The sequence below is a fragment of the Catharus ustulatus genome, chromosome 7, assembly GCF_009819885.2.
Source record: "Catharus ustulatus isolate bCatUst1 chromosome 7, bCatUst1.pri.v2, whole genome shotgun sequence".
In the NCBI taxonomy this organism is placed as follows: Eukaryota; Metazoa; Chordata; class Aves; order Passeriformes; family Turdidae; genus Catharus; species Catharus ustulatus.
In genome coordinates, this window is record NC_046227.1 from 27,393,621 (window position 1) to 27,406,168 (window position 12,548).

The 12,548-nt window shown below is 47.5% G+C and overlaps 1 protein-coding gene across 6 annotated transcripts in view; it reads right to left on the bottom strand.

Moving 5' to 3' along the window:
- LOC116998895 (myosin-M heavy chain-like) overlaps window positions 1-12,548 on the bottom strand; it is a 45,365-nt gene that overhangs the window by 9,713 nt on the left and 23,104 nt on the right. For 2 of the 6 annotated variants that reach the window (XM_033065055.1, XM_033065054.1), the window contains exons 2-3: window positions 4,684-4,801; window positions 1,344-3,073 (exon numbers count right to left, since the gene is read on the bottom strand). The exons of 1 other annotated variant lie outside the window; for it this stretch is intronic. In XM_033065055.1, coding sequence (XP_032920946.1) covers window positions 1,344-2,911 — 1,568 coding nt within the window. In that variant the 5' untranslated portion in view covers window positions 2,912-3,073; window positions 4,684-4,801. The remainder of the gene's footprint in view (window positions 1-1,343; window positions 3,074-4,683; window positions 4,802-12,548) is intronic. 3 more of the 6 variants (XM_033065057.1, XM_033065056.1, XM_033065059.1) reach the window with 2 other exon arrangements.

The window sequence follows — 12,548 nt, forward strand, 5'->3', positions numbered from 1 at the left end:
TACACCCTTACTGCTTGTGCCATTCTGTGTATTTCATTTCACATGCATGACAAAAACAGTGACAAAAACAGCCTAATCCATTAAAATGGCTGCATCCCATAACTTTCTCATCTACCTCTTCATTGGGTCTTCATACTATAGAAGAAAAGCACAAAGGCTAGGCTGGACAGCTGAGGGAAGCACTGACTGCTCTGACACCACCTATTTCCCTTTGGATTATAAAGTTGCAGTATTTCTGCTGTCACTCTGGCTTCAGCCCCATTCAAGTTCTTCACATGACTCTCGTTCCTGCAGAGAACTCACTATTATCTCCTCTAAAACCAGAGTCCAGTCTCAGCCCATGCACTCCAGAAATAAAAAGACAGCATACAAGGTTGATGCCCTGGCATTTCACACACCCATCTGTGGATTGCAGAAGCAGCCAGGAACCAAGTCTAATGCAATTCTTGGCAAATCCAACCATGAAAGCCAAGTGCATGGAAACAAACCACACCACCAACACTCCTCCTCTTCCCATCAGCATGATAAGACAGTGATAACTTCACCAAATCCTTAGCTTCTGGAACTTTGCTGATTCCTACTGCGCCACCCTGCACAGAAAGGGATTCCACTTTTGGGCAAGAGGGAGGTAACAGGACTGCTGTTACCTGTTAGAGAAGGCAGTCATTGTGAACATCTTCCCCAGAGAAGGGGAAAAACCCTGGATGGAGAAGGAGGAAACCTTTACAGAAGTATTTTCTCTGGTTGCCTACACAGATATGGCAGAAGGACACTATTTACAAGTATTTTCACTCACTGTGCAGGTCTCCAAGAGGGGGTTAAAGACTCATAGAAGCCATCTTGCCCTTGTGTGCCTGTTCACTACATTCAGGGAGCAAGTGAAAGCACTTGCTGCTTCATGTCACACTATCTAAATTCATGTCCTGCAGTGGTGGGACAGACTCTACATCTTTCTTCAAAGGAATCATATCAGTACTTTGTATCCTTTGGCTGACTTCTACTTTTAACAGATGCTAAAAAAAAAAAAAATTGACAATTTAATGCAGAAATAAAATGGGTGGGAAACTGGGTGTCAGAACTACTAATGGCTGTTGTCTTTACAGGATTAAGGTGCACAAAAAGGCAAAGTCGAGATGAAAATGCTTTTTGATGTTTAATCCTCCGCAAGGTGGAATTTAAGCTGAACAGCTTAAAAGACACATCCATGTGGCTATCAGAGACTACAAGATGAAAGGCTCTGCCAACAGCACATTTATGCTACAGGAATTAAATGTATCTATCAGGAGAAAGACCAGATCATTAACAAGGGAACTGCTTTCAGGTGACCCCACAGAGCATGTTACCTTTTCTTAATAAGTTCCAAGGCTGAACCTATGAATTCATCCTTCATTTTTTGTAGCTTAGCTCCATAGCTGGATAAGTCTGTGGCTTCTAACAGCAGCGATGAACAGCAAGAGGACTGGGCTTCAGAAGCCAGTGACTGCCCTGCAAGGTGGAGGACATCATTTAATTGTCTTGTCTCTCCTTTCTGCTGCTCATCACTGAAGATCTCCTGCCCAGCACAATGTATTGCTCCTGCCTGTAGAGGAGATCGTGGAATAGGACTGGAGCAAATAGGGACTGGTGATGTATCTGGGATGGAGGTCTGGAAGGTTCTGTCCTTCATCTCAGGACTGCTCATCCTGAAACCTTCCCACATGGCTGGGTTTTGGGTAAAGCCAGTAGAGGTGTGGTTTTCATGAAATACATCATCATCCTCCTCTGCTGTGACAGCAGGTTCATTCACAGCTTTGGTCTCTAAAGCTTCTGGACAGACATTCTTACTGTTTTCCTCCTCCAGTGTCTGGTTTGCAGGCAGACCCCTTTTCAAGCAATCTGCTGGCCCACTGCTGCTGTCAGATGAAATTCTCTCCTTCCTTCTCATTTGCTTGAACTCCTCAAAGGTGGGTATGTAGAGCCTCCCTTTGCAGCGGCCTTTCTTGCTCTGTCCCAATGTGACTTTGCCATCTGTTTCCCCACTGTACTGTTCCACAGTCTCTGCTGTTCTGGATTTGCTCATCTCACAGCTCTCCCCAGCATGCTGAAGAGGCAAATTGGGGGAGCTATTCTGCCTTCGGAGCTGCAGCCTCCTCTGAGCCTCCTGCTTGATGTCTTCTGGACTGATGATCCTGTGTGCAAAGCACAGTCCCTGCCCCGCTGTGAGGCTGTGCCTGAGAGCAGTGTGTTCCACCAGAACTGTGCAGCACTTCACAGCACAGCCATTCTTGCACTGTCGGCACACCTGGCATTCAAAGCACTCCTGGGCCATCAGCTCAGGCAGGGCCACCTGTGGGCGCACTGGCTTACAGGGCTCTGCCACCTTACTGCTGTGCAGCCTCAGCTTCTCCTTCAGCTCTTTTCTGGCATCCCCTCGTAGGGCTCTTTCCTCTGCGGAAGGGAAGAGCCACTGAGGCACTTTGGCAAAGGGAGGGAGGAACACATTCTGTGCAGATCGAGATGTCTGTTTAGCATGGAGAGAAAGGTTCCTCAGAGAGTCTGATGTGCTCTGTACTGGGGCCACATCCACACAGCCTTCTGTCCACTGACTGGTGCCTCTATAGCGAAAGATGATCTCATTGTCCAGGCTCCGGCAGTGAGAATACAGCCCACAGTCAGCAACTGTTGCCCAGTGTAGGTTTTCCACACTCCGATACATCCGTTTTTCCACAGGGCTGGCCAAAGATGCCTTGCCTGTGTGGCAGGCAAGAGTGTGGAAGTCCCCAGAAAAAATATCGGTGTCTAGGTTCTTTAGTGGATGCATGCTGCTAACTGAAAAATCCTTTAAGCCATGTTGCGCACAGAGCTGATTATTTTGGCAGCTCGAGATCACCCGGCAGTGTTCCTGTCTCTCATCAACACTGATGTATGTCATAGCAAATGCACATGGAGGCTCTAGGACAGTGGCGTCTAGGGGGAGAGGAGGGGTGTCGCTTAGATGCCAGTCAGTGTCCACAGACCACAGACAGCAAAGTGTGCTGCTGGTCACTCACATAAGAGAGCTCTCACATGGGTGGAGTCGCCATGCGTAGAAGACCTGTGAATGGAAGCAAAGATGAGTTACTGAAGCAGCCTGGTGCTGACTCACAGGATGCAGCAGCGGGTCTGCTTCCAGGGTATGCAGAATCCAACACCAACAGCTTGTGCAGGAGCAGAGCACTGTAGCTAGGTGATGAGCTAGGGATGCTTTTTCTTCTCCAGCCAAGCCAACAGTGGCCTTATGCTACCTGTCTGAATTTGGAGAAGTTTATCCTACCTACCCTCAGCAAATCCCTCACAATAACACTGCTCAACTCTAGAGACAAATGCTCAGAAGTGCTTGCTGCAGGCTCAGCTTACTCATACAGCAGCACTAAGGAGACAGCAGGTTTACAAGAGATAGTGAGGTTCTTTCCCTCAAATGGGGTGCAGACAAGAGTGTATGAATTAAGGGGGATGCTGGGGCTGGGGAAGGATGACATAACTGGGTCTCCTTGAAGACTCAAGTAGCAAGGAGGAAGAAGAAGCCTGACAGGTGCTGGTTTTGTGCCTGACAGTCATACTGCAGCCCCTTATTACTCTTACTCACCCTTCATGAGGAAGATACACGATTTATTGACTGCATATGGCAGCCAAGCATTGCCAAGGCCTTTCCAGTGCAGAGACAAAGGTACCTTGCAGACTTTCACAAATGCACCCTCCTGACTCCTTAGCCACAGGCTCCAATAACAGCTCAGGGGAGGCCCCAACAGAGAAAGCTGCGCCTTTCAAGGCTCCTCCTATGAGCTGTGTTCAGCACTGTAAGGCCCAGGGAATCAAAGCAACTGAATCACATGTTCAGAGCAGAGAATTAAATCCCTAAACTCCAGTTTGGGCCAGCAGGATGAAGGCTAAGTCCTTCCTGGAAGTGGATGTAGCTTCCTTACACTGAATGGAGAGACTCTAGATTTCTTTTAGGGATTTAGTCTCATGGACTTGCCAGCAATCACACAAGACATCAGTGTCTGCTGCAGCCTAGTCCACTCCCTTCCTTGGCAATCAGAGGCAAAGGGAATGAGTGAGTGCCATATGTAAAGGAGAGTGAGATTGGGCAGGGGATATGAGGTTAGCCTGAGATTTGTAAGGGCAAGATAGAGGTGTGATGGTGGGGCATGAATCTTTAATGATAAGCCAGGCAAGAACCAACCAGGTTGAACACACAGAAAGAGGTGTTGGTAAAGCAAGGCAGAACCAGTTACATCCCAGACTGTTCTGTACTGCAGCTGGATTCCCCACATGGCCAACTATTCAGGCAGCACAGCCACCTTGATCAGGAGGGGAATTAAGAGATTTGTTACTCCCTGAAGGCTAAGACACCACAGGCATGTGATGCACCAACAGACATCTATCTGAGGGGAAGTCTGAGGTGCTGTATTGCCTGGAAGACAATCTTGCTAACACACTGTGAGCTTGATTCGTCCCTTGCTTAAAGTGGCTCAAATTAGCATATTTTCCCCGCTTTAATGAAATTATGTCTAATCTCATCCCAGAGAGGGAAGGCAGAACTGCTCCTGTGATTCACCACTGAATGGAGAACATAATTTCTGTCCTTCATAACTGCAAAAAATAAAAATTAAAACTAGCTCTCAAAGTACGGCTGCTCCCCAAGATGTCACAGGCACTTCTCACCCGGTCTTCTCATGGTGGGGCTGGAGTTCCCCCTTCTTCACAGCTCTGGAGGAGCCCACAGGTGACAGCAGAGACAGTGAGGATCAGGGCTTTCTGTGCTCATAGGTTATAATATAATCTGTCAAGAAAGAGAGAATTACATGATGTGAAAGCCAGTCACTGAGCAGAGAGCATGGCTCCTGGTAGTGCCAAAGGGCTCCTGTGAGGAATGCTGTTAATAAAGGATGCCATGCCCTGTCAGCTTGGTTTGTGATCAGGTCACAGCCACAGGACTAAAAGCCACCACGTACTTTTGGCACTAGCTTTCAGAACAAGAAGAAAGAGAAAACAGCCCTTGCTGCAGATAATAAGGCTGCCCATGCCATGGCAGGGAGTTACACAGAGTAAGGACTGAAGACAAAGCAAGGCCCAAGTGAGGCAGGATCCTGGGCTGGACACTGGCTTGGCAGGCTCTGCATGTGTGCATGTGACAGCAAGGGGGGCAAAGAAGAAAGTGCACAGGCAGGAGGAGCAGTCAGGAGAAAAGCAAGGAAGCAGAGGCACAGAAACAACAGGGTGGGATCTGTCTTGAGTGCTGCATTCACAAAGAGATAAGCAGCACTGAGAAGACAATTGATTTTTGCCCTCATGACTCTCTTTAGGTGGAAGTTCTGATGCCCCTCTATGGGCTGCAGGTCAGTTACAGTGATGCCAGGCATGGGAGGTCAGAGGCCACTCTGTCCCTGCCTGCTCAAGGGCACAGCACAGGCCGTGCAGGGGAGTTTACACCCTTCATTTCTCAGGGGAATGCCTCAAACCCTCCAGCAGGTGAGGGTACCCCTCTGCACTGCAGACCAGCACAGGCCCATTCCCCCAGCAGCCATGGAAGGTGCTAGAGCTCTCAAGCACTGCCAGGCAGCAGAGACCTAATGCTGCTTTGTCAGGGTGGGATTTTCCAGAAAATGGGCATGAGACAGCAAAAGTCACTTTCTGGGAAGGAGCAGCTGGAAGAAACCTCCTGTAGGCACAGTGGGGCAGGCACATTGAGGACAGAGAGAGGGAGCCAGAGGCAGGTTTGGAGAGCAGAGGAACCAGAGAGGACAGAGAACAGCCAGAGCTGGCTGTGAGACAGCAGGAGACAGAGACTTTCCAGAGGAGGCTGCGCAGTTTGCTGACACGTAGGCAAGAACCAAAATTTACTGGATTAAGTGCAGAAAGATGGGAATTTTGTTTCCAAATACTTTAACTGAATATTTGTCACCCATCGGGGTGAATTTTGTTTCTCTGAACAGTGATTTTTACGTTTAAATACTTCTGACACAGGAAGTCCCTCTGATACTTCCAGGAGAGCTCAGAGCAAAAGTGCACGTGGATGTAGCTGGGTCCGGTGCCCTGGCTGGAATGAGAGGGGGCCTCAGAAATCAGTGAGTTTCGTTCCCCCAAACACCTGCAGGACAGCTGTGGAGATCTCATAACAGCCAGCTCAGGCAGCAGCACCTTTCTTTCCTGTCACTCCGCTCTTGGAAGGGCCATCTCTTTCCAGCTGAACTCTTGTGATTTTGCCCATTTCCCCATGTCACTGCCCTGAGGGCTGTGCACAGCATGTCAGGCAGCTAAGCTTAATTTCACTGAGCACCCAAGCAGCTGCTGCCCGAGTCATGACCTGGACAGGGGACTGGCTGAGGCACAGCCTCCTTCCCCTGCTGCTCAGGGATGCTTGGAGCAGGAGAAAAGCAGCGGTCTCTCCAAAACACCAGGTCATCTGTCCCTGGCTTGTAACCAGGAAACACTGAGTGTTCCTGCTTCCCCTGTTCTTGTGCTCCATGGCACACAGCGACTGCACCATGGTTTCAGCTCAGATGCCTGCATTTGTCAGGTCATTGACACTCCATGACATAAAACGTGTCTACACAGTTCAAAGTAACACGGCTACAAGCCTGTTGTAGGCAGGCTGCAGGAGGAGAGCACAAGATGGAGACAGAAAAAAAACCAAAACAAGTTAATATGCTTCTGGTTGATAAGCTAGAGATGACCTTTGAGCACATACTTTCAGGCCCACAGTACATACAGAATATTTAGCTGCAGTCTTATATGGTCACCAACAAATAAGCACTGGGACCAAGCAACTTGACAGTTTGTCCTCCCACCACCTCAAAGCTGTAAGTATGTGCTGTAGCTACAGCAGGTGATCCCAGGTATTGACTAACAAAAGTAAGTGTAGCATGAGGCAATGGAAGGAAGAAAGAAAATGCTGATTTCTTACATGGTGACCCAACTCCAGGTCCTAATTTACCCTCTCCTAACGGTACACAGCAGCCTTCATGTATCCTCTGCTCTCCTCCAGTTAGACAAAGCACTGAGTTGCCCATTCTTTGTCACTCCCCAGTGTGTGTGAGCACTATGGACTAATGCCACACCTTCATTTACCCACCTGGGTACTTCCAGGCAGTCCTGTTCACACTTGCCCAAAGCCCAGGCTTTATTCTAGAACAGCAGTCCTCCAGGCCTTATGGTCACTTATTCCAGGCCAAATAGCAAAGCAGAGTTTAGTGTTGGCTGCTGCTGCAGCACATCATTGCTCCTCAATCACATTATCTGTGAAACATTTGCCTGTTCCTGGCTCAGGGACTGAAAAGCTTGTAGTGGTTATGAGCCTCATGCCTTAAGTGAGCATAAGACTAAGGGCAATGTGTGCTCAGCTTATTTTCTACCATGTGATTCTGTTTAATCAACGTCTCCACTACTCTGATAAGTGCCTGCTTGGAGACTTGCCACTAACCTTAATTTTTCTGCAAAATCCCCCCCAAGAACTTACTTCTGAAGGATTAAGCTTGAAGGATAAATTATTTCTTCCCAAACACATCAGAACTGTTCTGCCTGGCTGACCTTCCCAGCAAAGCACAAGACAAAGTGTCAGGAGGATGAAGCAGGCAGGCACAGGATAAGTAGCTCATTGCTGATGAAAAACACTGTGGAGACCAGATATGTCCAGGAATATCAAGACAAGGGATCATAGAGCTCACAAAGCCTCAAGAAAAGAGGCCACCAAATCTGCCAGGGCTGAGTAGCTTTACTGGTGCTGCTTTGCAGCAAGAGTTCACTGCAGCAAGATTTGCTCTATAGACTTAACAAACATGGACATTTGTTCCATTAAATGGTGGAGAGCAGCTTGCTATTGTCTGGCATCTCCTGCTTGATCAGAGACATCAAGTGAGACTGGTACATTTTCCACTTTCCACATTTACAACATTTCAGTCACTAGCAAATGAGCTTCCAAGTCATGGCCTGGAAACCAACTCCTGCTTCCAAGAGAGGGGAATAACTGCAGATCCTTACTCCATCTTGAAATAAGAGATTACACTAACCTTCAGGTTTTATTCTAATGTCTCTGCATCAGGTTTTGCAAATTGCAGTTCTGAACAGAGGTTGGTTTATTCTGGACTACAATCTCCCTTTTATTTCAGAGATCCAGCCACCACGATGGATGTGAACAGCACATTTCAAAGAGCTATACAAAGGATTTTAGCAAGCTATTTTACTGCGGTGAGTTTTGTGCTATCTGATACAGCAAACCTCATGGTCACAGCATGATCTGCTTACTGCCACGTCATGCACATCACTTCAGCTGCTTAGCAGAACACCAGTAGTCTCAAGGGAAAGAATGCCAGATTTTTTTTTCATATTGTTACCAAGAAAATGAAGGTTCCTTGGCTGTATTTGCTTTCTTAGCTGTTCTCTTAACCAGTGCTGTGCTGCAGAAACTAGTTGATGAAGATAAGGTGACTGTAGTTAAATTTCTTGAGGGCTTTTTGTCTGTTGTAGCAGCTGAAACAGGCAAACAGCTTATAGAGTGTCTGTTAATTTCAGCAGAAGAGGTACAGCCACAGTAGTTGTCTAAACCAGTACAATTTTCTGTGTTTTTCTCCTTGCTAGGGTAAAAATCTAACCATAACTTTCCCTGAGTTTACAGTATTATCACTGCTTTCATTGTCCTCTGTATGGCATATATCAGGATTGCTAACAAGAGGAACAACTGCCAGATTGATTTTAAAACCAGGTAATAAAGGGAAAACAATAACTTTCATAGTCTGCTCACTGATTTATAGTCCCTGTGTTCTCACCTTAAGAAAAAGCAAGAACCACAAAGTCTCAGAGACAGCTTGGCATGGGGAACCCCTGATGACACAGTGCAGCCCAGGGTCAAGAGGTTGCTGAGAGCACAGGCAATGGCATTAAATTCTGCTGTGTTATGAGCTGCTTGCTTCACCATGTGATATTGTCCAGCCATTTTCCTCCTCTCACATGTCTTTTCCTAATCCTTTTCTGGGATTTTTTTCCTGCTTCTTCAAGTCTTCCTCCACCCCACTGCATTCAACACAACACAACAACTTTTTGTTAACAGCTTGTCCAGAAAAACTGGTCTTGGCCACCGTCAGGGCTGGCTGGTCAGGGCAGCCCAAAGGGCATACATGTGCCAGACACAATGTGACACAGAAGAATCTGTAAACAGTATCTGTTGACCCCCATAGGAACATCCTGCTATGGATCAGCTCAGTTCCAACAGGGAGAGTGTAGAAATCACCATAACTTCATACGAGTTTCTATTTGGGCCAGGTTGGCTCTGTAATAGTCTCAAGGAAGTGGAAAAATTACTCTCAAAATTTTATCAACTCCCTTAAGCATTCTTGGCTCCTTTTCTGTGGGATTTTAAAGCTGTTTGGGAACTATTTTTATTGACATAGAAGGTTACACCTGAGAAGCCCTACTGCTCCACACACCTGTGCACTTGGCAGCAGTTCCTTTGATAAATTCTTGTGGCTGCTTTCTTAGTCTGAGAATCTTCTCCTTCTTGGGTCTCAGCATGGTTTTTCCCTTGTGTTTCTCCTTCAAAAAGGCTGTGATGAGGTGATGCTTCCAGCCTACCTCCACGGGCAGGCATTCCAGCACACTGATTTCAGGGAGCATACTTGCAAGGTGACCTGTGTTCCCTCTTGATTCCCTGCTTTGGGAAAGGGTACCTCCTTTTGTCTCACCAACACACCACTCAATCTCTTGGACAATATTGCTCCAAAAGTCCTGCTGATGATACAGCAGAGGGAGCTTCAGAGGATTAACATTCATCTTGCAGCAAAGGAAGGCTGAGTAGGATTCTGTAACAGATGCTCCTGGAGACACCAGTATGACACACCCATCAAGTATCCCAGCTGGAGCTGCTTGTCATCATCAGCTGTGAAGCATCCCAAGAGATGGCAGCACCCACCATCTGCCAAGCTTTCAGTGACTCAACACACTGGTTGACCACAAAGCTCCTCTGGATGACTCCCTCTCAGGAGGAAGCAAGCTCCATTTGCAATGAAATCACTTTGTGGCTCAGATCAACCCCAGCACGTATGAATCTGCAGGGTACATCTGATCGACAGATGCTGTCCTTGTCTGTAACACTGTGAGTTACTCTCCCCTCTTACAGAAGAACAAGGAGTGAACTGGGTTACAACCAAGCAGAGACAATGCTCAGGCTTGAGTTAGCTGATGTGCAGGACCCAGGTGGTTTCTCCTGACCTGTGTAGGCACCATGAACCAAGCATTCCCAGGTTTTGGGTCAGGCAGAGCAGATTTTACCCACCACCCACCTTGGTCATGGCATACACACACATCACTCACTATTGGCCTTACACAGAACAGACATGATCTGAGCACAGGCTCTGACTTGCTGCATACCTGGCAAAGACATAGGCAGTTCTCAGAGGCAAACCTGAGCCAGGAAAACCTACCCATGTCCCTGTGAGATCTGGGAATTATAAAGCCATATGTCAGCTCACTTTACAACCTGGCAGCTCCACTTCGAATTCTCACTCTGCATAGGTATAACATCAGCACTGCAGAAAATGGTTCCAATGTGGCTACAAGTGAATTTGTTATTTCTTGGGAAGCAGGGAGAAGAAAAGGTTAAGGCTGTGACTTGAAGCTCAGTCCAAGCAAAGGGTCCACCATCAGTTGTGACTTCCTAGTGCTAGCTCCAGACTGTTCTCCTCCAGCTCTCTGCCAGAGGTGTGCCCCAGCCCAGCTCTGCTATGCTCAGTCAATGACTCACACACCTTTGTGAGGCAGCCCAGTACTGCCAGCCCAGTGCTCTGCCTCCAGCTGTGGTCACAGCATATCCTTTTGGAAGAGCAACACAGATGGAGCATGTCTGCAGCTGAAAAATGATGAGGTGGGGAACAATACTTCAGATCATCTAAAACTGTCTTGATCCTCTCTGCATGGGTTTGAGGAAGGCAGAAGGGACAGTGCAAAAAAAGCAGGGCACAATGGGTCAGTTGAATATGAGAACTGACAGGGAGAAGTAAATCAAGCCAGTAGCAGGAAAGGGCTGACTGCTCCCTTCCCCATGCAGCATGTGAGGAAGAGCAACAGAGCCTTCACCTAAGCTGAATGTTGTCATCTTTTGTGCATTGAAGATCAGCATTTCAACTCACCATTTTCACTCACTTTCTGGCAAGAAAGAAGTAAAAAGCCAAGTCACTTAATGGGAAAAATAAAACCAAGTCCTTTTTTAATATCGTTATTTAACTCATAATTTAATCTCATGATTTGCAGGCCTGAGTCATGGTGCTGGGTTTCTTCCATGGTGGATATACCCCTGGCTGAACTAGCAATACATGACCACCAGGGCACACAGAAACATAGCACTTCCCATGCCCTATTATGTCGCTTCCACCGGTCAACAGAAAACCAGCCCTATGCAGTTGGCTCCCTCAGGGTTGCTGAAGGTATTCCTTCTTCCTTGTTCTAAGATTGTCCCAAGAGTCTCAGCCTAATCCTTAAAATGCATAGGGCACAGGAAAGAAATCACACCCTAATTCTAAGAATAAGCTGTACGTCAAAAGTTCTACTCCCTTCCTTGTATTAAAAAATGTTTTTTGAGCACAGCCACAAATGTTAAACTTTGAATGCATTAGTGGCTTACTGCATCAGTCTTTTCAACCAGGCAATATGAACTCTGGTTCTCATCTCACTAGTGAGGAAAGAAGCCCCACAGCTTAATTCTGTTGATCTCAGTTCATTAGCTTTGCACTGGAAGCCACTCCAGCACTCCCCAAAGCTGGATGGAGGTGGATGAACAGAGCTCTTCCATGCCAGCACCACATGTGAGATCAGAAAGAGATCTGGGGGAGGAAGGAGGTATTGAGGACGGTGAGGGAGATGTACGATCTCATCCTACACCTTGCTTGGTTACATCCCAAAGCTGTCAGGCACTGTGTCATATTGCAGGCAGAGGCAGGTTTGCCATGAGGAAAAGTGGATGACAGCAGTGCCGGTAGTCCTGGCCGGGCGTGGATGGCCATGGGCAGTGACACTTCCTGTTCCTTTGGCTCTGGAGGCACTGGGCAATGTTTCTAGAGAAAACCAGGCAGGACTGTGCCTGCCACCTGTCTCAGCTGAGGGATGTATCCTCAGGAGGTCCAGCACTGCATGTTGCCCACGACCAGGCAGTGGGAGTCCTGACAGGCAGCTGGTGCAGCTGGCCAGGCTCCGCCTCTGCATCAGTCCCAAGGAACATCAGAAGCTCTTCCCTACCTACCAAAGAGAATTTATTTTCTTCTTTTACACAGATTTTCAACTCCTCCCACGGGCCTCTCTAAACAACCCCTCCCTTTCAGATGCTGATGCTTTTCAGCTGATTAAACTGTGGACCAGACCATGAGCTGGGTGTAAATCAGTATTGCTTGTCAATGCTAATTTACACCTGCTGAGAGTTTCCCTTTCTTCACCATTTAGCAGAATTATATGACATGTCTTTTATCTCTCCTCACAGTTTAGCCTGCCATTCCCCCTTCCTGGCCCCCAAGCCACCCGCTTTGCACTGAACTCCCTGGAGGTTTACA